This window comes from Sander lucioperca, chromosome 19 (genome assembly GCF_008315115.2).
Source record: "Sander lucioperca isolate FBNREF2018 chromosome 19, SLUC_FBN_1.2, whole genome shotgun sequence".
NCBI lineage: Eukaryota > Metazoa > Chordata > Actinopteri > Perciformes > Percidae > Sander > Sander lucioperca.
The window spans coordinates 26,264,102-26,290,176 of NC_050191.1; the positions used below are offsets into that span (position 1 = coordinate 26,264,102).

At 41.3% G+C, this 26,075-nt stretch overlaps 1 protein-coding gene across 1 annotated transcript in view; it reads left to right on the forward strand.

The window, feature by feature from the left end:
- The first annotated feature begins 1,133 nt into the window (after nt 1–1,133).
- The window catches only part of slc16a10 (solute carrier family 16 member 10), a 58,963-nt gene continuing 34,021 nt past the window's right edge, over nt 1,134–26,075 (forward strand). Inside the window, exon 1 of the mRNA XM_031285620.2 lies at nt 1,134–1,704. Coding sequence (XP_031141480.2) covers nt 1,377–1,704 — 328 coding nt within the window. The 5' untranslated portion in view covers nt 1,134–1,376. The remainder of the gene's footprint in view (nt 1,705–26,075) is intronic.

The following is a 26,075-nucleotide window of genomic DNA, read 5'->3' on the forward strand; positions in this document are numbered from 1 at the left end:
ACTAAGCGATGTTGCAGAACCCCACAGGCTAAAACTATGTTGCAGACAGAGCCATCTGCCCTTAATCAATCCGATGGAGTGCTCCACCGTGGCCCGTGCGAACGTGTGCACTGTTGTATATATGTGGTATACCTATGTGGACTTCTATGCACCGGTACAACTTGTACTGGCGCATAGAGGTCCTCTAAAAGAGCCAGATCTACCATTGCTGATAAGTGATCAACTGATGACTGCTCCTTCTCCTGTCAAACTGATTATATGCTGCACCGCAAGTCCACACTGACTCGAAAACTTGCGTCCACGAGTTCAGACCAGACGTGAGATTGTATCGCAGCCTACGCTAACGTTCAAATTGATAAATGCCTTTGCTTTGCGTAGGAATCGGCGTACGTCCGTCCTACGCTGCAATACTTTGCTGTGCAATACTTTTCTCAACCAGATCTTAGTCATACCACAGTAACACCACCAGAGTTTGCTGTTTGACAGCTGAACACAACCTAACTAAGGTATCCTCAATAGGGAACATGGTGCATTAAGTATGCATCCTCCTTTAGTAATTGTTTTATAGTCACCAGTTACTAGTAATGCATTTGATTTGCTTTATTAGTATTATTACTTTTTTTTGCATCTACATCATTTTACAAAATGGTTTCCCCTACAGAACGTGTTGTGTCAATCTGCCTAGTAACTTAAAGTGATTATATTGAATAAAGTGGGTTTATTTCAAGGTATATATGCATATGTTTTTTTATGGTTTCTTTGTCTTATGATCTCCAAACCACAGTTCACTCACATTTTACCTACTTTTTCAGTCATTTTTCTGCTCAGTGCACGCCACACATCCTTCTGTTCTGCACGTCTGTCCATCTGCTTGCCTTGCAGTTTGTCTATTTTTAACTGATTTTTAACTTAAGCTGGAAAGAGGAAGTGCGAGCTTTCATAACCGCAGTGAGGGAGCTGCTGAAGGGAGACACATTAGGCTGAGTATATAGGCTACGCTCGCCTTTATCACCGCAGTCGTGAAAAAACCTAGGCCTATGATTCTAAAGCAATATTTCGTCCGATTTTCAATACTTGGTCGTCACGGTTGAATGACGCTGTCCAATCAGTTGCAGGATTCCCCGGAGCCCCGCCCCTTCGCGGTTTCTATTTATAATACTGCAACAGCCGCTTTTTGACAGCTACTGTAGGACCAGATGCTGCATAAACAGCACCACCCTCTAAATACAGCTTCACATTAATTGGTGGAACTTCACGCTAACCCGACAGACGTCATTGTTCAGAGATAACCTGTATTTTGACTTTTATTTCCTTACTCCCGTCACGTCAACGTGCCGTTGTTGTTTTTTGATATAAAATATTCTGATATAAAAACAATGACAGAAGGGAACAATATGCCAGAAGGTGATACAGCGGGTAAAGATGAGGTGCCCGTCGGCGTGCCCGCGGAGGAGAAGCGGTCTGAGGAGGACAAGAAGGAGAACGGGGAGAGCAGCGTGTCCGTTCCGGAGCAACCCGCGGCTCCGGGAACGGAGGAGGTCGAGTTTGTACACCCAGAGGGCGGCTGGGGGTGGCTGGTCATGCTGGCTGCCATGTGGTGTAACGGCTCGGTGTTTGGGATCCAGAACGCCTTCGGGATCCTCTTCCTCTCCCTCCTCCGGGAGTTCGGCTCCGAGCACGATGAAGACCTCCGCTTCAAGACAGGTGAGGGAGGGAGTGATGGCGGGGCGGGGCGGGGCGGGTGGGCACACTGGGGGTAATAACGCAGCTACAGACCTTAACTTCAGTTTACTAATATAGAGGGTCTGGTTTTAAGTCAGTATGTAACGGTTTATGTAGTTATTTTAAATGTAGTTACAGTTATGAGGAAGATCGTTAAACGTGTTCAGAGAAAGCTAACTTCTCTTAAAGTGAATTAAACGTTAAAACGGTGTGTTGCTCATGGAAACATCAACCGTTTGTGGCAGTTTAATTGAACCAGTGAACGTCTTTAGCCTACTACTTTGATTGACGTTACGTTAGCTAACGTCTGCTAGCAAGTAATACGATATGTCGTTTCCTGGCGGCAGACTGGAAAAATGCGACTCAAACTAACTGTGGTTACACAAAGCTGTAGGCATATAAGTGGTTTAACGTTAAATTATCTGGTACTGGCACTAACGTTGTTGTGGTTGTAACATTGTTGGTTTCTGTCCTGGGTGAAAGTTGTTAGCAGTTTGTAGTTGCAGTTTTCTGTGACTGTCTGGAAACACAAGAGACATGTGGCGCTTAAATGATGTGAATGAACTGATTTGCTCCAGATGCTGCTCTTAAAAAAGTAAAGTCACCTTCTCATTGAGTATATCGGTGAATAAACCATTTAACAGACATCATGTCATTATGGTTCTTGAGGGGCAATCTAGTAAATTATATGTGGTGTACAGGATGTTCAAAGGTTTTGTCGATCTACGTCTTTCTGATTTATAGAGACAGTTCACTCCCAATTCCTCTTGCAATTTGGCAGTCTAGATGTTTTTGTGTGTGAGTTGCCCAGAGTTGATAGTGGCCCTAGTCTGCCAGCAACGCTGACAGAAGTTGCTCATTCATCCCCTTGATCTATGGAGGCCTGTAGTTGACACAAGTAAGTAGTCACATTTTTACAGAAATGTGTAATAAGAGGTAATGTTTCAGTAACTACCATGATAATGCCATTGTGTCATTCCCTTTGACTTGTTTTGAGAGCAAAATGTGTTGGGATTTGATGGATCTTGAAATTCCTATGGGTGAGAACTTAAATTTGAAGACAGAGTAACTGCTGCTGTTGAAACCCCCTCAACTTCACACATACATCATAATTACTTTATGGATACTTTGTACTATGAAGCAGTAAGAATGTAACTCATGGCCCCTTTTTGTGAAGAACTTCGTTCACAGTCACAGTCAGCATCTAACAAAAGATTCCATACTAACAAATGCAACAATTTTATTATTCAGTCCCTCCAGGATTTTGAGGCCTTTTTTTGAGATTGTTGCGGCCCAAAATGATTGATTTCGCGGGAGCTTTTGTAAAAAGTTGCGATAAAAGTTGCGATGTCTTTTGTATGTTTGTTGCTATGAAGTTGCGGGAGACAGTGAAAGTTGCAAATAAAGATGTGAGTTTTTTTTATAGTAAAGAAAACTTGTTTCGGGGAGAATAAAATTACTCTGGGCTGAGATTTCCTATGTAACCTTACCAAAGAAGGCTCAGCATGCTGCAAATGTTGGTATAATATGAAAATGGCTGGTGGATTTAAGACAAAAAATAATAATTTATTGAATGAATTAAAATCTGAACATATGTGTCAGTGGCTTGTAGATCTTTACATTGTTAGTTCATTTCCTAACCTGGCCTGGGACACACATTCATACGGTTTGCTAAAGTAACGTTACTTATTGGACTTTAACTTGACATTGCACTTACAATAACGAGCATAGCTGTCCTCAATTAAGGTCATTGTGTCGTCTCATCTCCGGTTTTTCCTGCATCCACCTTGTGTGTTTGTGTGTGCGCACGTCAGTCGCAGGGGGAACTGAGCAGCAGCCCCGCCCACTGCAGAGAGCCGACAGGATTGAAACAGCAGCAGCTTTCAGCGGCTTCTGAGTGAAAAAACGTCACAGCGTACATTGACGTTAAAATACAGGTTGGCAGGACGGTCTGAAATGTTTTGCACGGTCTTTCGCTGTACGTTTTGTTGGTAAATGTGAGATGTTCGAGTCAGTCACACACGTCTCGTCTTCATCAGAAACCAGGAAATGATCAACCTGTGGCCGTTCTCACTCCCGCTTGGTCATTGGCTCTCAGAGTCACATACTGACGGCACGTGGGACTGCTGGGATTGGTTGAATTCGCGGGAAACTCCGGTTATTGGTCAAATTTGCGGAAAAGTTGCGGTGATTGGTCAAAATTGCGAGTTGCACCAAATTCGTGGTGATTGGTTGAATTTGCGTGAAGTGGTGCGAAATCTTGGAGGGACTGATTATTGCTGGAACGATGGGAATGTGAGGAGGAGGGGACGACAGTTGGACTCACTGGAGGCTCGTTTATGCAACTTCCACCAAGGGTTTCACTCGTTAGTATGACAGAACTCTTGAACGAGAGGATATTTATACTTTCTTATGCCTTGGCAGAACTGCTTGAATCCTGTGAACCTAGAATGATCATAGTGATCATGAACAATTAAATATGAGAGAAACAAAAAGTTAAGTAAAACATTTTTTAATAACAATATATATATAATCTAATAACTTATCAGGTAAATTAGTCTGCAGAGTAGGGGTTTTACACTGCGCCTTTTGGAGTTGGTTCAAAGTCAGCTGGTTGTGTAATCATTTAGATTCCTCCAAACCTTTGAACCTGGTTCCTTTGGATTTGAATTTGACAAAGGTGCTGGGTTTTTACTGCAGCTCTGTTTTGGGTTTTTAAGTAATTGGAATTAGTCAGAACTCTTGACGATTACAGATGTGCTTCATGATCAAGGCCCAGTGAGGTGGGAGTCCAACAGATTGGTTTCTCATCTTTAGGGTTGGGTACCGAAACCCAGTTCCACTATGGAACCGGTTCCTACGCAACCGGTAGGAATTGGACCAGATTAGAACGCAAATTTCGCAAAGTTCCTCATTTCGGTTCCACTTAATGTGTCGACTGAAATATTTTCCCTCTGTCACTCCGAAACAGACATACAAATATCACACTTTCTCTGTAGTCTACCGTTAGCTAGCTACTGTAAATGGAGGCTACTTTTAAAATGCCATATTTTCCCTCTGGGCTCACCAAAACGGACGTAAAAGCATATTAACCATTCACTGCACGTGATCGCTAGTCAACATATTACATCTTTGATGTCATTTTTCTGTTTTTCAAGAATCGGTTTAGGAATTGGAATCGTTTTAAAAGTACCGGTTCGGCATCAGAATCGTTAAAATCCAAACGATACCCAACCCTACTCATCTTGCTTTGCTGCCTCTGGTTCTGGGTTCCCTCTCCGTGAGGTCTTCAGGGTGTGGATGGAGCTCTGCATCTTGAACATCGCACATATTAAACCAAGTCATTTATCTTTGAGTTGACTTGAGGTAATCATTAACGGGCATTTCACCAGGCTGTGTTCTGGGGCTGAGCATGACTTTTGAAATGATAGCCCACTGTCCTAGGAATTACATTGGTATGGGACATGTCTGCATTACGCGATTTACACCCAATGCCAATAGTGTGCCCTATATGTAGCAAGGTGGAACAAAGGGGTGTCGAGGTCAGGGTGCTAGATAGAGCCCGACCGATGAAGGATTTTTAAGGCCGATATCGATACAAATATTTGGTGATTTAAAAATACGATATTCCGATATATAAATGTATTTTTTTTAATCCAGAAATGCATAACAAAACATAAACAGATTTCCCTAACATTAGTTATTTGTAGTTATTTATGAGTCCTCACTAAAATAATATGATACTGCAGTTTAATACTGCAGTACATATTATGTACTAATAAAACTGTTGAAACACTGCGGCCACGCTGCTGTGAAACGTCATTTATCAGTCTGGTTGTTACCCCTCTCAGTGGCAGCTCCTCCACTCCATATCTTTATAACGGAGCTAACCGCTAACCGGAGCTAACCGCTAATCAGAGCTAATCGTTGCTAACCGAGCCTTCAGTTCTGTGTGCCTGTATCCATTAACTGCATGTATGGACTCGAGCCTGAATAAAACCCTTCATTTTATTAAAGTGGCTGTAAACGTTTTAAACTACAACTCAGAGTTGTTTGAATGACAGAAATCAGCTCAAGGTACGGCGTAGCGTTAGCGTGCTAGTTGATGCTTTCTCTGCGGAGTGCAGACTGATTTGCTCTCGCGAGTCATGTGACCAAATCGCAGCCTTTGCGATTAGGAAATCGCGTTTTAACATATCGCGATATTATCGCAAATGCAATTAATCGTTCAGCCCTATTATTGTCACAACAGAACAGATGAACATCAAAATATATTAAAGTTCTGATAAATAAAATGTATAAAAGTCCTTTGAACACAATAACAAAAAAAAGAGTGTTGCCAACAGGGAGGTTGTAGAGCGCCCTCTGGTGGACAGACTATGCAACGCCAACACTCAGAACATGGTTGAAGGGGGTTTCATCCATTTTAATTTTATTTTTTAAATATTCATTTATCAGCCATTATAAATGCCGATACCGATAGTTTGGAAAATACACGATCAAGGCTTGTATCATGTGGAAACGCCGCCAGTGTTGTTGTTGTAATACAACGGAATTCCTCATGGGGGCGACAGAAACTACGCCCTATAGCTTTAACCATAACCATACCTTAAAAGGTGAGTCCATTATTTATTTTTAATATATCATTCTATAGCTTTACAGTAGTGACCCTTCCATATTCTTGGAGAAGCAGACAAGAGTAACGTTACCTGCACGATAGCTAAGCACTGTACTGCTGTGGACGTAAGTACGGATCGGACAGTCACACATTAACACAAACTGCAAATGTATGAATGTAAACATTTACAAGAAAAGTCCGCCGAGCACCTTTAAGTGTGATCTTTATCGCAATAGCAGCTGGTGCAATTTACATATCGCGGAAGGCTGTGCCATATCGCGGTAGACTCTCAGGTTTTTTGTGTAAGTTGAAAGAAAATATCAGTAGAAAACTGCACTTTAAAAAAGAAACTGGTATTCTTTTTTGTACCTTTGATTTAAATTCAACAAGCAGTTTGTTGTATTTAAGCAGCATACTGAAAGCAGCAGAAATGCAGTACTGAGCACACTATAATATCTGTTTATTTATCGCAAGTAATATCGTTATCGCGATATTCAACAACGTTATCGCATATCTTCCTCATATCGTGCAGCCCTAATTATTATTGTACATATAAAGTGATGTCATTCTCTTGATTCCCCACATGTTTAGTTAGCTTCACCTCCCATCCTGCCACAGGGTGGGAATGTGGTTTCTCACCTCTCACGGGCCACGTGTGAAGCCACCTTGTTAGCTTTGTAATAGGGAGTCTACAGCTCCGTGAATACCATGCTGTATGTTTTCCTTTCCTTTGTGCTCTTGCTCTGTAATCTGATGTGAGAGTTGCGTCATCTCCAGCTGTCATCCAGCTGTCATCCCGCGGCCACGCCTCTCACGGCCCTGCCGTCAGAAATGGTATTCATCAAGGCCGAATGCCAAGGCTTTCTAGTCAATGGGGTTGTAGCATTGCAGTTTCCCCGACCGTTGTACTTGCTGTGTCATGGGGTGAGTTTCAGTTACTGCATACCTTTGGAACGTGCCGTGCTTTGTTTTCCTTTAGACATGCCAGCAGAAGATACAAAGCTCTTCTTGTGTAGAACGACATTGCCACCTCAGTATGAACCTTGGCTTTTGTTGGGACACCAGGATTTCCCCAGCTGTCTTTTTTAATTATTTAATTTTTTAATTTTTTAATTTATTTGAACATGTAAAAAAAAGAAATATATATATATATATATATGTACACATACATACATACATACATACATCAAATTAAAATGACAGATAAATAAGGACATGTACTTCTCAGCACAATCTACCAAAATTATAATAAGTAATTCAAATAAGAAATTCCCATATTCAAAAAGGAGTGGTAAGGAGTTCATAAACAAACTTTTCTAGTCCCACCCCCTTTCTCTATTTTTATCCTTTAGTTAAATACAAAACAGTTCAACACAATTCTTCTTTACATACACGTACACCGTACATATACCCATGCATACACAGGCACAGATGCATACATACATACACACACTTTTTTTTTTTTTCCCTCTCTTTCTTTTCCATCTATGTTCTTCCTTTCCGTCTATCTATAGTAAATCAAATAATAACACATCCATACTAGACTTAGTATATAGGTCCAGGAACCATACAGTCAGTATACAATACTATCACCTTGAGTCCTTTTTGTATCCATTCAATATATTCATTTTAAATAGTCTCTTGAAATTGCTCATTGTTGTACATGATTTCATCTCTTCACTGCAGCTGTTCCATACCGTGTGTATTGTAGCCGCTGAAATAGATAGAGATAGATAGATACTTTACTGATCACCAAGGGGAAATTCAAGGTCCCAGTAGCTTAAAGACATCACACACAACATACATATACATCATCAACAGGATGATAAAATAACAAATCCACATGAATAATATGGACAATAAAAGTAAAGATACTAAATAAAAAAAATCCACATGAATGTACTAAGGGATGTATAAGCATGAGACGCTTGCAGTGACAGGGCAGGGACTGACCCTGTGATTCAGTCTGCATGGTAAGGTGCTCTATGAGAGTGTGTCATCGTGGTAGTGAAAATAAGTACAACGGTGCAAGGATGAAGTCTAGAGACCAGCATTAAATATGTATAATATATAATACCCAATAATATGATCCAGAACTACACCAAGATCCCTAGTTTAGATCTGCAACTTCAATGTTGATGCCTGACACTAAAGATGTAAGAAAACATTTCAAGGGTTAGACAAAAAAGTCCAGGGTGCTCAGGAAGTTCAATCAAATGCTTGAAGGTGAAGGTCGAGAATTCAATTGAATGTAGAGAAAAAGAAAAAACCCAAGGCACTCTTCTTCAAAATGACTTAAAAAGCCTTTATTTTACTGGCTATTTTCCATTATGAAATGTCAAGGGTTAGCTTCAAATTGAGTCTCTCTTGCTTTTCTGATGACAATAACAGCGCATTTCCTGCCAAGACCTGTTCTTCCTGCACTAGTCCGCCTCCTGACGTGAGCGCACATTCATTCGTGTGCTTTCCCCGAAACCTTGTTTGTTCCCGGAGAGAACATGAAGTGCTGCTTGAACCGAGATGTCCACGCTCTCCGGCAGGTCTTCCTGTCGTGCGAGGAGGGGTGACGGGCATTAATCAGCTTCTCGAGTGGTTTTGAAGTTGGAACACCGGTGTAGAGGAAGTGCAGAGAGGATAGCAGGAGGCGGTGGGAGGGACATGTCAACTTGACAGGCAGGATGAGAGGCCAGAAAGACTTAATAAACATCATGAATCTTTCAATGGGATCCCTTTCTGTATGGTATTTTTGTCTCAGTGCGATCAGGAGAGAAAGGAGGAGAGGTTATGTGACAGAACTGAATAAGACAACAGTGATCTCTAGGGGTGGGGGGAAAAATTTTCAAAAATCATATGTATCATGTAGGGCTGGGCGGTAAATCGATTTTATCGATTAACTCGAATGTGTAGTTAACGTTGATTTGTTAAAATGAAAATCGATTTTCTCCTTAACATCCGCCGACGCTCCCCTCTGGGCTCCCATAGTTCCGAACGGGCTCAGCCCTCGCCCCGCGCGTTTGCCATAGAGATACACAAACAACATGGCAGCGACAGGGACTAACATTAATTCTTTTCTTAACTAGTAGTTTCATTACTTACTTATCCGTAATCTCCGCCGAAATGACCGGCAGCTCGCGGTGCTCTGTCCCCGGCTGAGAGTCACCTATTCTCGGATAACTGAACCACCAGCTACCGCTGACCTAAAGGACCACCATGCGGGGCACCAGAGGCGGTGTTGAGGAACTCTTTTGCGGCTCACCACATCTACTAAATGCCGCTAATACGACCGAGCTGTGATGGAGGTCTGTAGCGGCTTAAACAACTAGCAATCGCCGCTCTGTAGCACGGAGCTCCTCTTCGACGTTTGTTTCTACCGCTAGTTACTACGAAGGAGCTTGCTACAGGTATACTACATTCAAGAGACCATGGGATGTTAATGTACGTTACTCAGCAACAGGTGAAAATAGGGGCAAGGTTGCGCAATAACGTTAAAATGATTTGAACTTTTAGCGAGGAACAAGAAGTGAATTACCTGTATGTGTGAAAACAGCTTTATCTCACACATCCCTTTGTTTGTTGCTGAATATATAGCCCCCTCATCCCCCCCCATCCAAAAAAAGGGAAAAGACTCAAACCAATTTATATTTCCACAAAATTGGCATGAATAATCATAATGGTATACATGCCCCATGTGTGTGCGTGTGTGTGAGTCAAAACAAAATAAAGTTAAAACTTGTTTTGAACAATTTCTTTGTCATCTGCAGATTGATTTTAAGTAGGGGGAGAAAAAATCGATTTAAATCTTAAATTGGATTTTTTTGGAAAAAATCGGGGATTTTATTTTTAGGTCATATCGCCCAGCCCTAGTATCGTGGGTTTTTTTGCGACGATTTTTGAATTGACTCTTTTCCCTAGAATCGTTATTTTTTTTTCTTCTATTTTAAACCAATGTTTGAACTAATTAGTTTCTGTTTATACGGTACCGCGGACGGCGACTACATCATATCTTTGTCCAGCAAAGCAGAAAAAGCAGAAAGTCCACCTTATGGTCTTCTTTACAAAGTAAATAAATCAGACTGACTGACCGACACGTGATGTGCATTCTTCTTAGAAAACTATCAGTTTTTAGAAATGTCTCATGATATATTATCTCTAGAAGTGGATTATTCACCTTTTTGTTTTTGTTAGAGAAGGAAAAGAGAATACTCAATAATACTATCGGTCTGGCCATCATTAAACCAGTTTGGACCCAGCTTCTTATATCCTTATCTATCCCGCATGTTTTGTATGTTACATGTTTGTAATGGATTACAGTTTTTAGTCTCATCTTATCCTAATATTCTCTTTCCTGTTTACTGATCAAGTTCCTGCTGTTCTGGATGACTTTTCGACTGTCTTGAAACTATTTGACCTTTTTTACTTCTGCCTGCCTTTCTCTAGCTCAGTGTTGAGAGGATGCATTTCCCTTTGATCACTGAGTGAGACCTGTTGTTTAGAGCCCAGGTTGGCTCCGACAGAGTTTCACACCTTAACTAATTAAAAGCAGATGGTATTGAGTCTATGCAAATCTAGACAGACTTGCGAGTTGAATGTCTTCACGGCTTTTGTTTAGCCATTTGTTTCCTGTAAAAAAAAAAAAAAAAACTGGCCAGAAACTCATTCTGGTCAGAGAGAATTCTACAGCTTCTTGGGAACTTCGGTCTCCACTGCGCACTGAATAAAACTTATCTGAACCAGCCACAGAACTGGACCTTAAAGAACCAATTCTTCCAGTTGATTGACAGGTTAAACTTAGTCAACAACAATCAGTGTTTCCCCCAGAAAAGTTGTTTAGCCCTGTCTTTTTTCAACGAGGGCCCAGCTGGCACCAGTCCCACACTGATGGCAGCATGTAGGGCCCAATAATATTTGTAATAGAATAATGGACGGAATTGCGAGACTGAGAATTTATAAAAGCTATAAGACCGACGCCATAGGGCCCTACATGGAGTCGGTGCTAAAAGCTAACTGGAGATTTGTCGTAATAAACCGAGTCGTCTTACTGTACCTGTAGTTTAAAAAAAATCTTAAAAATAATTCCCCGTGGTCTGGTGGAGGGCAACTTAGGCCTGGTGGGCCACCAGGCTTGCAATACAATGGGGGGAACCCTGACAATTTTGAAAAGTGAGTAATTGTTATTCTGTCATGTGTAAATGAAAAGTGCCAAACATCAGATTCCTAAACTAAATGTAAAGATTTGCTACTTTTTTCTGTTTTTTATTATTGTAGAGTAATTGTCTTAAGGTTTTAGATGGTTGGTCTGACAAAAAAAGGTATTTTTAAGCCATCACCTTGAGCTTTGTCACCTTGCAATGCATATTATTGTTTTGGCATTGTATAGGCTAAACCAACTGCGAAAAATAACACAGATTCATCGATCGTGAAAGTATTGCTTAGCTGCAGCCCTAAATATGTTACGTTATACTATCACATGTCAACAGCAAAGTAACTGAAACATCATTTTAATCCCACACTACACTTTTCAGACAGACAGCACTCACACACACTGTTTCGAAAGAGGGACTTCCCACCGTATCCTGTCTTAGACATGACATGACAGTTTATCTTAAGACACCCTCCACATTTACACCGCAGCCCTCGGCCAGTCCGCTCCATCTATTACTGCACTATGTCTCTGTAGGGTCAGTATGCAGACACTGCTGTTAATGAAGACCAACTGAAGGTTAATGGATACAGCTTTTACTTTAGCAGACATTTTAACATGTTTCTCATCACACAGTGCAGTGATTCTCAACTGGTGTGGGTCGCGGACCCGTTCTGGGTGGGTCACGGACAGCTTGTCAATACATGAATAAATAATATTCAATGCACATCTGATTTTGGACTTGTCTTTTATTTTGAAAATGATATTTTGACGGACATGCGTCAGAGCCGTGCAGCAGTCTGGCGCCGTAGCCATGGTAACCCTCATTTGATTAACGTTGACTTTAAGTTTGTGTTGACGTTCGGAGGCAAGATGGCGAAGCACAAATATGACCTTCAGCTTCTTACTGATGTGCTCTGAATGCAGAGACATGCATAGAAGTTAAATATCTAATTTTCTGGCCTTATTTATTTTGTGCAGTTTTGATATTGAATTTATTTTAGTCACTTTTGTCCATGCAGCTGTCACGTTCCTTATTAATGTTCTCTGAAATGCACTTTGCACATGTAAATAATTGTATTTATTAGGGATGAGCGAGTACAGCATTATCTGTATCTGTATCTGTTAACCATATGAATTATCTGTATCTGTACTCGGACTGGGCGGGGCCTAACCCGGAAGTGGGCGGGATTTAACCCGGAAGTGGGTCGGTTTGTCTTGAAATGGGCGGGGCTTTAACCGGTATGTTATTTTAAGCATGCAATTGATATGGGTTGATCAGAAATTGTTATATTTATTGCTGATTAGAAAACTATTTACATGACAGCATCAGCATTGAGCTTCAGATCAATGGTTTTGATCACGATAACAAACAAACTATATACAGAACAAGAACAATGAATACAACACATGCGGTTGCAATTATGAAGTAAAATGTAATGAACAAGAGTTTTCATACTCAACATAACTTTCTTTTTTTAACTTTTAATTTTTTTATGATCAGTGTGATTTTTTTTTTTTTTTTGGTTCTTTTTTATTTTTTTTATTTCCACACCAGGTGTGTGTGTGTGTGTGTGTGTGACAGAGAGACAGAGAGAGAGAGAGAGAAAGAGAGAGAGGGGGGCGGGGGGGGACTGTGTTCTACGGATCAAATAGTCTGACGCTGTTTTTCAGATCTGTTTAGAGCCAGCTGACGGTTTAAAAAAGAAAAAAAATCTCCGACAGGCAGAGACGCAATGCGAGTCGCATTCTACCAAGCACCACGTCTGAACAAACCCCACGTTTACCAGAACTCTACTGGTTAATAAGTAAGTACTACAAACCGAAGTAAAAAACAAACCTGAAGCTGAAAAAACCCTAAACGTTAACGGAAAAGACCCGCGAACCTGAGTGACTGAGGGAGAGACAGAGAGAGAGAGATGTTCTGTGTGAGTGAGCAGAGCGGGACACAGCAACACGATAAATCTGTATGTGTGTAGGGGAGGGGCGCTGTGACGACTAGCCTATCACAGAACGCAGACACAGTCAACTACCCAATGAGGATTTTTATTCAATCCGAGCACAGATATTGACTCGTTTTACTCGTATAATACTCGTACTCGGAAAAAGTGCTTTATCCATACCGGATACTCGCCGAGTATCCGGCTCAACTCTAGTATTTATGTTAAAAAAAGATGCGTGTGTTTTCGAAGGCTATTTTTGAAAAAATAAATTTGCTTGGTTTGAACTCTATAAAAGACTTAATGACCACGGGAAAATCTGGGTCACAGGGTAAGACCAGTTGAGAACCTGACATAGTACATGTTTATAGGCCCCACGATACGATATTATCACGATACTTATGTCACGATACGATATTATCACGATACATATGATGCCACGATACGATATTATCACGATACTTATGTCACAATACGATATTATCACGATACTTATGATGCCACGATACGATATTATCACGATACTTATGTCACGATACAATATTATTGCGATTTTAAACATATCGCAATATTCTGCCATATATTGCAATTTACCATTTTTCCAACTTCAAATTATGTCTCAAAAACTTTGTTAACATCTGTTTTATCTAAAAAGATAAAATTTCTCCTGCTGATCACCAGAAACAAAACCTCAACTGCACCATCTAGTGGACTGAAAAGGCAATTGATTTTATCATTCTAGTACCAAAAAGTTAAATTGCCACGTGTCACGTGTTAGCAAGCCAAGTGGCTGTGATGTTCATATGCCTGAAATGTTAGCAGAAAGGACATAGTATAGCAGTGTTTTCCCTCGGTTTGTGGAAGACATAGGTGCACGTATTTTAAGAAAAAGTGATGTTTTTCAATTAAAAAAAATTAAAAAAAATACAATTTCCCCATACATTTTGTGTCTCTTTGTGGGATTTTGCGTCTCTTTGTAGTCGTGTTATGTCTTTTTTTCGGGTTTTTTTGCTTTCTTTGGGGTTGTTTTGGGTCTCTGTGGTCATAAGGCGTCTCATTGTAGTCGGTTTGTGGCCCTTTGTGCTAGTTTTGTGTCTTTTTTCACATTATTTTGGCCCGTTATTATAGATAGATAGATATTTATTGATCCCAAAAATGGGAAATTACAGTGTTACAGCAGCAAAATATCAGTCACAGCACAGAATATATACATGAAATAATAGGATACAATATACATACATACAGTATACATGAAATAATAATAGGATAGAATACAAGAACAAATATTTAAATATTTAAAATATATACAAGTTGGGAATACAAAATGTACAACTGCTTAACTAGTAATGATAAAGATGTAGATAAACCTATTGTGCAAGTTGCACTTAGTGCAGATGTGATTTCTAAGGGCGTTTTCACACATACCTCATTTGGTTCGGACTTTCGGACTTTTTTGTTTGATCCGAACCAAAATTAGAGGTGTGAAACCTCCCCCGGACCACGGTCCGGATCAAAAGACCAAATTTTGGTCCGACCAAAAGAGGTGGTCTCGGTCCGGACCAAACTGAACCATGGTACGGTTCGTTTACAGTGTGAAAGCATTTTTTGGATGGTTCGGACTTTCGGACCAAATACAGGGAGCTCTGGCAGGCTCTCCTTGTGTTACAAGACCGGGGAATAGCTCCTTTAAGGAATAGCTTGGTGCTTAGTGTGTAGGCTACATGAGAGAGTGAGAGTGACGGTGAATGCACTCAGAGCAGACAGCTGTCGGCTATCAGAGCAGAGAATACATCAGCAGTTTATTTGTTAAGTGGTAGTAAATGTACAGTGTAGGTTTCCGTTTGTCTCTGAATAAATTCTCCAGAAAGAAAGTTTCCGTGTCTCGCTTCTCAACATCACAACAAAACAAAAAGAGTCGCGGCAGTAGAGGAGAGCAGCAGTCAGCTGAAAAAAGGACAGAGAGAGGATACGAGAGGACGGGGAAGCCCGTCCAGAAACCAATCAATTATAAGTATCTGGAGACGCAGCTCACGTATGTGATGACGGCAGGACGTAGTTTTGTCACGTAGAGATCTTTAGTGCGCTTGCATAACTGCAGTGTGAAACCAAAACTAACCGGATCAAATGTATACAATGTAACAAAAACATGAACCTTGGTCCGGACCTTGGTTCAGACTTTCATGTGTGAAAACACCCTAAGAGTCTTATCTAGCACCCAGTGATGCCCATATCTGTGTCTGAAACGTTTGAAAAGCTAGAGCAGATAATAAATAAATGACACTCAAAAAGCTTCAAGGCAAAACTTAGAGCTAAAGAAGTCCAACTACAATCCTTAGATCTGAGAAAAGTCTTCTAGTTGCATTTATTTGGCTTAGGTGCTGCCCAAAACGGCTCGGGTGCTGTACCTCAACCTTATAATGGCAGGGAAAACAGACATGGAACAGTGTGTGATTCAGTGGGATGTAATATCCTAGTAGATAATGATACAATTTGTGTTATGTTATGATGATTGAGTTTCTTTTGGGGACAATTCCATCAGGTTTATCAGGTCGGCTTTATTTGCAGTTTGAATGGCTGTGATTTATTGTTATATGTTGTTCTTCATGGAGACTGCATGCTCGCTGTAGAAACCAACGCTCCTTTATGTGTGTCTGTGGGACTTTAACAGCTACACACGTAAAACCCGTCTGAGCCTCCTGCGTCATGAGTACCAACAAAGAACATACCAAGGCACGTGTTGCAACACGCTTCTTCCTCAGACTCAAACTCACGTGCTGTTGAATAAGAATATGCTAAGGAACTGCCTCAGCACAGGGTTAAACATTAGCACCATTTACCAGCCAAATGCTGGTCAAATGTGCAAGTGGCTGGTAGATTTTTGCTTCACTCACCAGCCAAAAAAACAATGCTAATCCATTGAATGGCTGGTGAAATTTGAACAATCTCTAGCCATTTGGCTGGTGGATAAAACAGTTCATTTTGGAACCTGCTCACATGAAAACATGGTTTTCCCTACCATTATAAGACTAAGGTGCAGCACCCGAGCTGTTTTGGGCAACACCTAAACCGAATCAATGTAAAATCAATGTGAGCATCAAAACTAATTTAATGATTTTCCTCAAATCTAATGATTGTAGTTGGTCCCTCAGAGGACTTCTTTAGCAAGTTTTGTCTTTAAAGGTGCAGTAGGTAAGACTTATAAAACTAACTTTCTGTCATATTTGCTGAAACTGACCCTATGTTCCAGTAGAACTACATGAAGCAGGTCATTAAAAAAACATCCTGCTCTTCTGGCACCACCTACAGCCTGTAGTGTGATTTGCAAAAATCCACCGCTCCCTGTTCAGATGCACCAATCAGGGCCAGGGGGGTGTGTCTAACTGTGTGTCAATCACTGCTCAGGGACACGCATTCATTCTCCCGTTTGGGGCTTTAGCGAGAGGAGGGACTGAGAAGTTGTCGATGTTCAAATTTTTTGGCTAAGTCCTGGATTTTCACAATCCTACCTACAGCACCTTTAAGATTTTTTTAGTTTTATTTATATAACTATATATCCTCTAGCTTTTCCAATGTTTGAGACACAGATATGGTAATACTAATAGCATGGGCCCGGAATGCGATTCTGACGGTATGATAACCTTCAGCCAAAATATCACGGTTTCACAGTATTGCGGTATTGCAATTACAGCTTTAAAATGCATTATTTTTTAAATTTCTGGGTAAAAAATAACATTGAACACAGTGTATTTCATTTTGTTTTTTTTAAGATGATTTTTGGGCTTTTCTGCCTTTAATTTTTGACAGGATAGCTAGGTGAGTAAGAGGGAAGAAATGCAGGAAATCTTCACAGGTCGGATTCGAACCCTGGACCTCTGCATCGAGACATAAACGTCCAACAACCGGAAATACCTCCACACGTATTTCATTTTTAAACACATTGCACGCTGGCAGAGAGTGGGATTTCTAAAGTGCATTTTTTTTTTTTTTACCCTTGTGATGTCTTCCCGGTCACTTTTTTCCACCTTTTTATAGCTTTTTTTGATGTTTGTATCACTTTTTTTTGGACATTTTGTTGCTTTTGCCGGCGTTTTTGACGCTTTTTTCAACGTCCAATATTTCCGATATAAAAAAACTTTCAAATTTGACTTGAGGACAACATGAGGGTTAAATTCAAAAACATAATATTTTCTTAGAAACATCGCTAAACTCAGGCGTGTTGTATCCTATGCTAGGTTAGAAATGCCTTGTTTCCTCTCGTTTGGATTACAGTCATTCTCTTTTTACTTGCCTCACTAAATCATCTGCAGATTGTTTACAGTTGGTCCAGAATGCTGCTGCTAGGTTGCTGACAAGGTCAGGGAGGTCATGTCACATAACCCCTATCCTGGCCTCTTTGCACTGGCTGCCTGTTAAATTCAGGATCCAGTTCAAGATTCTTGTCATTACCTACAGAGCCATCAATGGTCAGGCACCACCGGCTTACATAAGTGATCTGCTGCACCCGTATGTGGTCCACTGATCAGGGCTTACTGGCTGTTCCCTGCACTAAGCTGAGAAGAGGGGACAGAGCTTTCCAAATAATCACTCCTAGACTGGAACGCGTTGCCTCTTGTTTTAGGAATGGCAGCCTCTGCTGACATTTATAAAAAGCAGCTAAAGACGCATCTTTTTAGTCAGGCGTTCGTTTAAAGGTCCTATGACCTGCTGCTTTTTGGATGCTTTTATATAGGCCTTAGTGGTCCCCTAATACTGTATCTGAAGTCTCTTTTATATAGACCTTAGTGGTCCCCTAATACTGTATCTGAAGTCTCTTTTATATAGACCTTAGTGGTCCCCTAATACTGTATCTGAAGTCTCTTTTATATAGACCTTAGTGGTCCCCTAATACTGTATCTGAAGTCTCTTTTATATAGACCTTAGTGGTCCCCTAATACTGTATCTGAAGTCTCTTTTATATAGACCTTAGTGGTCCCCTAATACTGTATCTGAAGTCTCTTTTATATAGACCTTAGTGGTCCCCTAATACTGTATCTGAAGTCTCTTTTATATAGACCTTAGTGGTCTCCTAATACTGTATCTGAAGTCTCTTTTATATAGACCTTAGTGGTCCCCTAATACTGTATCTGAAGTCTCTTTTATATAGGCCTTAGTGGTCCCCTAATACTGTATCTGAAGTCTCTTTTATATAGACCTTAGTGGTCCCCTAATACTGTATCTGAAGTCTTTTATATAGACCTTAGTGGTCCCCTAATACTGTATCTGAAGTCTCTTTTATATAGACCTTAGTGGTCCCCTAATACTGTATCTGAAGTCTCTTTTATATAGACCTTAGTGGTCCCCTAATACTGTATCTGAAGTCTCTTTTATAGAGACCTTAGTGGTCCCCTAATACTGTATCTGAAGTCTCTTTTATATAGACCTTAGTGGTCCCCTAATACTGTATCTGAAGTCTCTTTCCTTAAATTCAGCCTTGGTGCAGAATTACAGCCACTAGAGCCAGTCCCACAATGAGCTTTCCTTAGGATGTGCCATTTCTGTGTCTGTAGCTTTAAATGCTATTGAGGAGGAGAGGGGGGGGCAAGGTGGAGGGTGGGGGTGTGGCCTTGACCAACTGCCATGCTTCACTCATTTGCAAGCCATAATAGGGGCTTTCCGACCGGATAGTACTTGTACTTTTTTAGAGGAAAAGTACACTTCTAAGCAGGTCTAAGAACTACTCTCCCCCAAAATCTTTTTTTCTGTTTGCATTCCCACTGGCCAAGTGGCAATAGGGACTGGTAGGAGGGGTAAGGGAGTGACGCAAGCACGGCAACGGTCTTTATAGCGTTAAAATCAGAAAACAAATACACCAAAAAAAGTATGAACTAAATACTAAATCTAATGTATATAGCATATTTGTCATAATTTAAACAAGTCTCCCGAAGAGAAAAGGGTATCTCTCTCTCCCCCCGCCTCTTCCTGCTGCACTGTGGACGTGTGTGTGTGTGTGTGTGTGTGTGTGTGTGTGTGAGACTGCCCGGTCAGCGAGGTTGTCAAGCCCGCAGGGCACGCTTGTGGAGTTTAACTCCGAAAAGACAGTTAACCACAGGTTCCCATTAATGTTATGATGGACATGTGTTGTGATATTTAAACAAACGATCCGTCAACGGCGAAATAAAAGCCTCTTATTTACGAGAGCGGTCTGAGAGACCTCCAGCTCACAGCGAGGTCTCTGAGCCAGTCATGGCCGAGCGACGAGCTAGCGGCCGGGGCAGGTGCTTGCTGGCTGTCGCCTCACTTCATGGAGCTCCGAAAACTTTGACGCAAATTGTCAATTCGGCATTAATTTTCGCAAGACTGCCTATATTCGAAATCTAAACAGTTGATTTCTCGCCTAAAACGTTGTCAGAAGTGAATTTAATGATGAATAAGATGGTGAAAATTATTAAAAATGTCCCGTTGTTGGTTAGTCTGCAAGTTCCGAGTTGGCAGTGGGCGTGACTTATAAGTTCGACCAATCAAGTACACCTAGGAAAAGGGAAAAGACCCTGCTCTGAAGTAGGAGCTAACAAAGTACGCTACTGGGCCAGAGGAATTAAAAAATCCCAACATTTTTCCTGTCGGAACACGACGAAAAAAGTGTTCTAGGAACTGCAAAAATCCCTCCAGTCGGAAAGCCCCTGATGTCTCTCTCTTTCTCATGGGCGGGACAAATTCTCTGGGCGGGCAAAGCAGAGAAAGGGGAGGTAACCTTTCCCCTTATGACGTCATAAAGGGAAGATTCCAGATCGGTCCATCTGAGCTTTCATTTTCTCAAAGGCAGAGCAGGATACCCAGGGCTCGGTTTACACCTATCACCATTTCTAGCCACTGGAGGACCATAGGCAGGCTGGGGGAACGCACATTAATGTTAAAAAACCTCATAAAGTGACATTTTCATGCCATGGGACCTTTAACAACATTGTTGACTGTATTCCTCTGTATTTCATGCTTTTGTGTTTTACTATGACTTACTGTGATTTACTGGGCTTTTTGTGATTATTTTTTTTTTTATAATGTATTTATTTATTTGGCCTGTGATGCACTGTGTGATTCTGTCTGTGATAAGTGCTATATAAATAAACTTTACTTACTTACTTACTAAACCCGCCTGCCAAATATGTGCACCTTAAGCTTGATTTATGGTTCTGCGGAGGCTCCACACAGAGCATTCGCCGTAGCCTACGTAAGTGTCCTGAAGTTTAAACGGCGTTGGTGTGTGCATCAATCTCTTTAAGAGAATAGCAGGGCCGGTGCATGTTTGTGTGTGCGTGGGGAGTGTGTGGTAGAGCAAATGAGAGAGCGATGGAGATTAGCTTCAGTGTGAGTAGCGACTCTAGGGTCATAGTGAGAGAAACAAAGTGTCTCCCCTGTTCTTTCTGACCACGGTGGGAACTCTGGAGCTGGAAAAGTTAACCCTCTCCTTGATTTCATGTTGTTTAGTCGTCGTGTAGTTACATTTTTCGAGAGGTGCTCGTCAGGCTACGGCGTAGGGTCTATGTCTCCACATACCTACTGCTGCTTGTTCAGCTTGTTTGTCGGGGAAATTTGAATTTGAATATGAACCTGGTAGGGCTGCAGGATGTGAGGAAAATATGCAATAACGTTGTTGAATATCGCGGTAAAGATATTACTTGCGATAAATAAACAGATATTAAAGTGTACTCAGTTCTGCATTTCTGCTGCTTTCAGTCTTCTGCTAAAATACAACAAATTGCTCATTGAATTTGAAAACAAATAAAAGGAAATCAATTACAACATTCTTTTTTATTGAACAAATTGAACACTGATTATTCAGGGTTTCCGCGGGGCCTTAAAAAGTCTTAAATTCACCGAAGTATTGTGTTGTAAGTCCTAAATAATTTTAAACATGTCTTAGTTTCCCTACCTCTAATGCTCATTGAAATGTCCCCACAGCGCTTTACAATGTTCTTTTTTTTTTATTCTGTGGTGTTGTAGTTCTTTCTCACCAGTCCAATTATAATTTGCTGTATTACGACTACAAATTAGACCAATATGTAGGGCTGCAACTAACGATTATTTTAATAAACTCATTTTCTTTTCTTTCCCTCTGCACCGCTCCGCACGCCACTCAACTCAATTGCTTTTATCTCCACGACTGAGTGGCGTGTCGCACGACACAACGAATCGATAATGAAATTCGTTGCCAACTTTTTTAATAATCAAATTTTATCGATTCGTTGTTGCAGCCCTACCAATATGCAACTTCTATTGCAGCCAATCCAGACACCAGTCCTATAATGCCTATAATGAGGAAATCGGGGAATTGTTTCAGACAATGTTTCCGCACTCTGACATCTGACATTTTTTTTTTTTTTATGTTGCGACATAGGTCTTAAATTTCATTCATAATGCGGGCGCCTGGTTAGCTCACCTGGTAGCGCAGGCGCCCATATAGAGGTGTACTCCTTGACGCGGAGGCCGCAGTTTCGACTCTGACCTGTGGCCCTTTGCTGCATGTCATTCCCTTTCTCTCTCCCCTTTAATGTCTTCGGCTGTCCTATATAAATGAAGGACTACAATACCCCAATTTGTTTTTTAATAATATAAAAAATGAAAAATTTCATTCATAATAATTCAAAATTCTTAAATTTGCCTTGGTGAAACCTGCAGAAACCCTGATATGAAAGGCACCACTAAATAAAGAATGTTTCAGTGGTTTTCTACTGATATTTTCTTTCAATTGACACAAATAATCTCTGAGTGTCTTTTGCAATATTAAACGATACAAAAACCGATATGTTGGCAGATGGACTGATCAGTCTCCCCGAGTTGGTCAAAAAAGTGCCTCGGAACACACCAAAGAGACGAGACGTAATACGTCTCCATAACAGCAGGCGGCGCTAATCTGTATTGTCGCCCAAAAATGAAAACCGGCAGCTGATTGGACGAACACGTCACGTGGGTCTGGTTTCCCTGGAAATTCAAAGACAGACTGTCATGGTGTACTAAAATAGTTCACCGAAACGTGTTTCTGAAAACATTTGAAGAGAGAAATAGGCCGTGCAGTTGCTGAATCTGTCTTCATTTCAGATCAACAAAGGTCAGTTTAAAAGATTTTCGTCAGATTTTGAGAGACTCTAGTCACGCTCATTCCGCTCCCCGTTTCCGGGTTAGCTCTCCACCAATCAGATGGGTCATTTGAGTCCGACTGCCGGCAGTGCCCGCCCCGCCGATTATACATGTCAAATCGGCCGAAATGAAGGACGACGGCCCCTCGGACGGACGACGGCACGGAACACACCGAACAGACTCGAGTCACCGACCTCGCCAGACTGTCCAACAGCCGATTATCGGCTCGGTGTGTGGTAGGCTTATCTCAACCAACGTGGCACCAACTGCACTATGTCTCATTTCAGGTAACACAGGTTGCTTGATAGATGCCGTGCAGACTGCTACATTTATTGTTTTAATCATTTATCTTAATTAGTGCCTGTGGTTTGTATGGTTTAATTCTAGTTTCCAGTTCTGATAAGGCAGTAAATCACTTCACAGCCCCACAAAGCGCCGTTATTCATTAACTCGCTCTCATCTGGTTGAGGCTGCAGAAGGGTTCTTTATGATTAACCATGAGGAGATTTAAACAATAAGAATATTGCTGACCTGTGCTGTTTTTGTCTCAGCGGGATCTCCACAGTGTTAGCTGCACTTTTCCCTGAAGTGGCAGAACTTTGGTATCTGTGGTCACATTGCTCAAACCAAAGACAACATCCAAACCTGTTCTGTCACATTATCAACACTAAATGATTGTCACAATAAAAGCTTGCTTACGGTTTGAGGAGACAAAATGTCAATGGCATTTCATTTCTATGGTCTTGTGGCATGAAGACATTTGAAAGGACCAGGCGGGACATATTCTGTTTTAGACGAGTTTATCATGACAGGCTGACTGACGTCCTCAGCTCTCACATGGAAGCTGTTGTCTTTTTCCAGTGCCAAAGAGAGACTCAATCAACCAATCACAGTGTGTAATGCTGGGGCGGGCAGGTCCAGTCCATAGACTGGCCTGAACTGTCAGGTCAGTGGCCTTCACATCTGTGTTCCAGGCTCTGGTTCCCTCACTGTGGGAATGCCAGATGGGGTTATTCCTGGGCCTGGTGCCATAAAAGCCACTCGCCTGTCGTTCCAATGTTAGAGCAGCCAAACTAGTGCTGCACCTAACGATTTTATTTTCATTGTCCATTAATCTGTTGATTATTTTCTGTAGAGAATTTTGACCTGTGTTTCTTAACATTTGGTCAATACACTAATTTAAATGACATTAAACCTAATTTTTGAATTCAAAAAAAGAAAATATTATGAATTATTTTGACTAATAGTTCAGATCAGAGGATGTTGAGTGGATCACAGACTGGTTTATGTCTAAGTTTAGTCAGGATGCCGTTTTAAAACCATTTCAACAATTTTTTTTTCAAATGCTTTAAAATTGAATAAAAAACACTTCAAATTCAATGGAAGTAATCATTTATTTTGCCTGCGATGAATGTTGTATGGGTTCCATAAAACATACATCTTATCTTGGGGCACTTCGCTTGGAAAAAAACCAAACATATTTCAAATTTTACCCGAGGACAACACAAGGGTTAAGTAACCTGAACTCATGAGGTTGACTGACGCTCCTGTCAATAACAAAAAGTCATCCGACCATATTTTGGCTGAATATTATTCTGACCCGGTGTGAAAGGAAAACTTGACACATGAAGCCGATGTTTTGACCCTGCATGTGAAACTGACACACTGACTGTAAAGTTCAGTTGAAAATATTGTTTTAGTATCACTGTCTGTCTGTGAGGGCCTGTCGTGCTGAGTGTGAGGTAGCCCGGGTGTGTGTTTCACAATCACTTACACACACAGCAACAGAGTTTGACCAGCCTCTGCCAACATTAGATGAAATGTAGTTTAAGAACTATGACCCTGACCCAGGTAGGCTTGTGCAACGCAGGCTGGATGTTAACTCTTCTACATATCAAAGGTGCTGTAAGTAGGCCAATACTTTTTAGGCACCGACTGAATTGCCTCTAAAGGAGTATCGAAAAATGTCTCGTCATTCAATACCCAATTTCAAAACTAAGGAGTAAATCTCATTAGCGTCAGTGAGCATATAAGCATTCAGCATGCTTCCATCAAGATCTAATAATGTTTGTGGCTGTCTAAAGCTGCAGACACACTGACCAGACGGCTGACCCTCGGCAGAAAAGGCAGTTGGACTGATCAGTGTTCCCGAGTTGGTCAAAAAAATGTCTCGGAACACACCAAAGAGACGAGACATAATACGTCTCCATAACAGCAGGCAGCGCTAATCTGTATTGTCGCCCAAAAATGAAAACCTGATTGGACGAATGCGTCACGTAGGTCTGGTTTTTCCAGAAATTCACAGCCAGACTGTCATGGCGGCTTGTTCAGAATACGATCTCATATTGTACTAAAATAGTTCACCGAAACGTGTTTTTGAAAACATTTTAAGAGAGAAATAGGCCGTGCAGTTGCTGAATCTGTCTTCATTTCAGATTGACAAAGGTCAATTTAAAAGATTTGCGTTCGTCATTTCCGGGTTAGCACTCCACCAATCAGATTGGTCATTGAGTCTGACTGCCGACAGTGCCCGCCCCGCCGATTATACATGTCAAATCGGCCAAAATGAAGGCCGACAGCGGCACGGAACACACGGAACAGACTCGAGTCACTGACCTCGCCAGACTGTCTAACGGCCGATTATCGGCTTAACACTACACGCCGTAGAGGCAGGCAGGAACAACTCTACATTACGCAACTAAGACTAAAATTGTATGTGTAATGTTGGAATTTCTATTTGTTTTTATAAAATTGGTATCCAAAACAGTTTAGGAACCTGTATCAAAGTCACGGTATCGGTACCGGTATCGAACATTTTTGAACGATACCCTGCCCTAAACATCACTTACTATGAAGTGATAGTGAAAAGAGAGAATGAGAAAGATGAGAAATGAGAGAAAGAGAGAATGTTTCCCATAGACTGTATAACATATCGATGTAGTCTCCGTGATGTCACCCATAGGTCTCTGAAGAACAAAAATGAAGCTCGAAGTGGGTGGCTCTTGGTGGCTCCGGCAGTTGCCATCTTGGCAGTGCCTGAAGTCGCCTAACGGCCGGCTAATGCAAAAATGAGCAAAGAGGTGGAGCATGGGTGGAGCTGAGGCGGGCCGAATGAAGCCTACAGTCTCCTGGGACAGCAGTCACCTGTCACTCGAAGCAGCACGCCCTTAATTATGCAAAACTTTAACCCTGAACATAATATAAACGGGTGAGTTATAAATAAATTAACCCCTGTACAGTTGAAGTCATAAGGGGGGAAATTAGCTATAGAGACAAACATGTTTAATTCTGCTGTAAAGTTGGGAATTTTAACATGGGGGTCTATAGGGATTGATGACCTTTCCGAGCCAGCCTCAGTTGGCCACTCGATGAACTGCAGTTTTTGGCAGGAGATGGCCGCTTAACATTCCCCCATGGTGCTGCTGGTGCTACACTCTTTTCCTGTCACCAAGGATTATAAATCACATTTTGTGATAATGCAACAGCCCCATACTGTCTTTGTCCCCAGCCTGACTTGTAGCTGTGAGGCAGAAACCATTGAAGC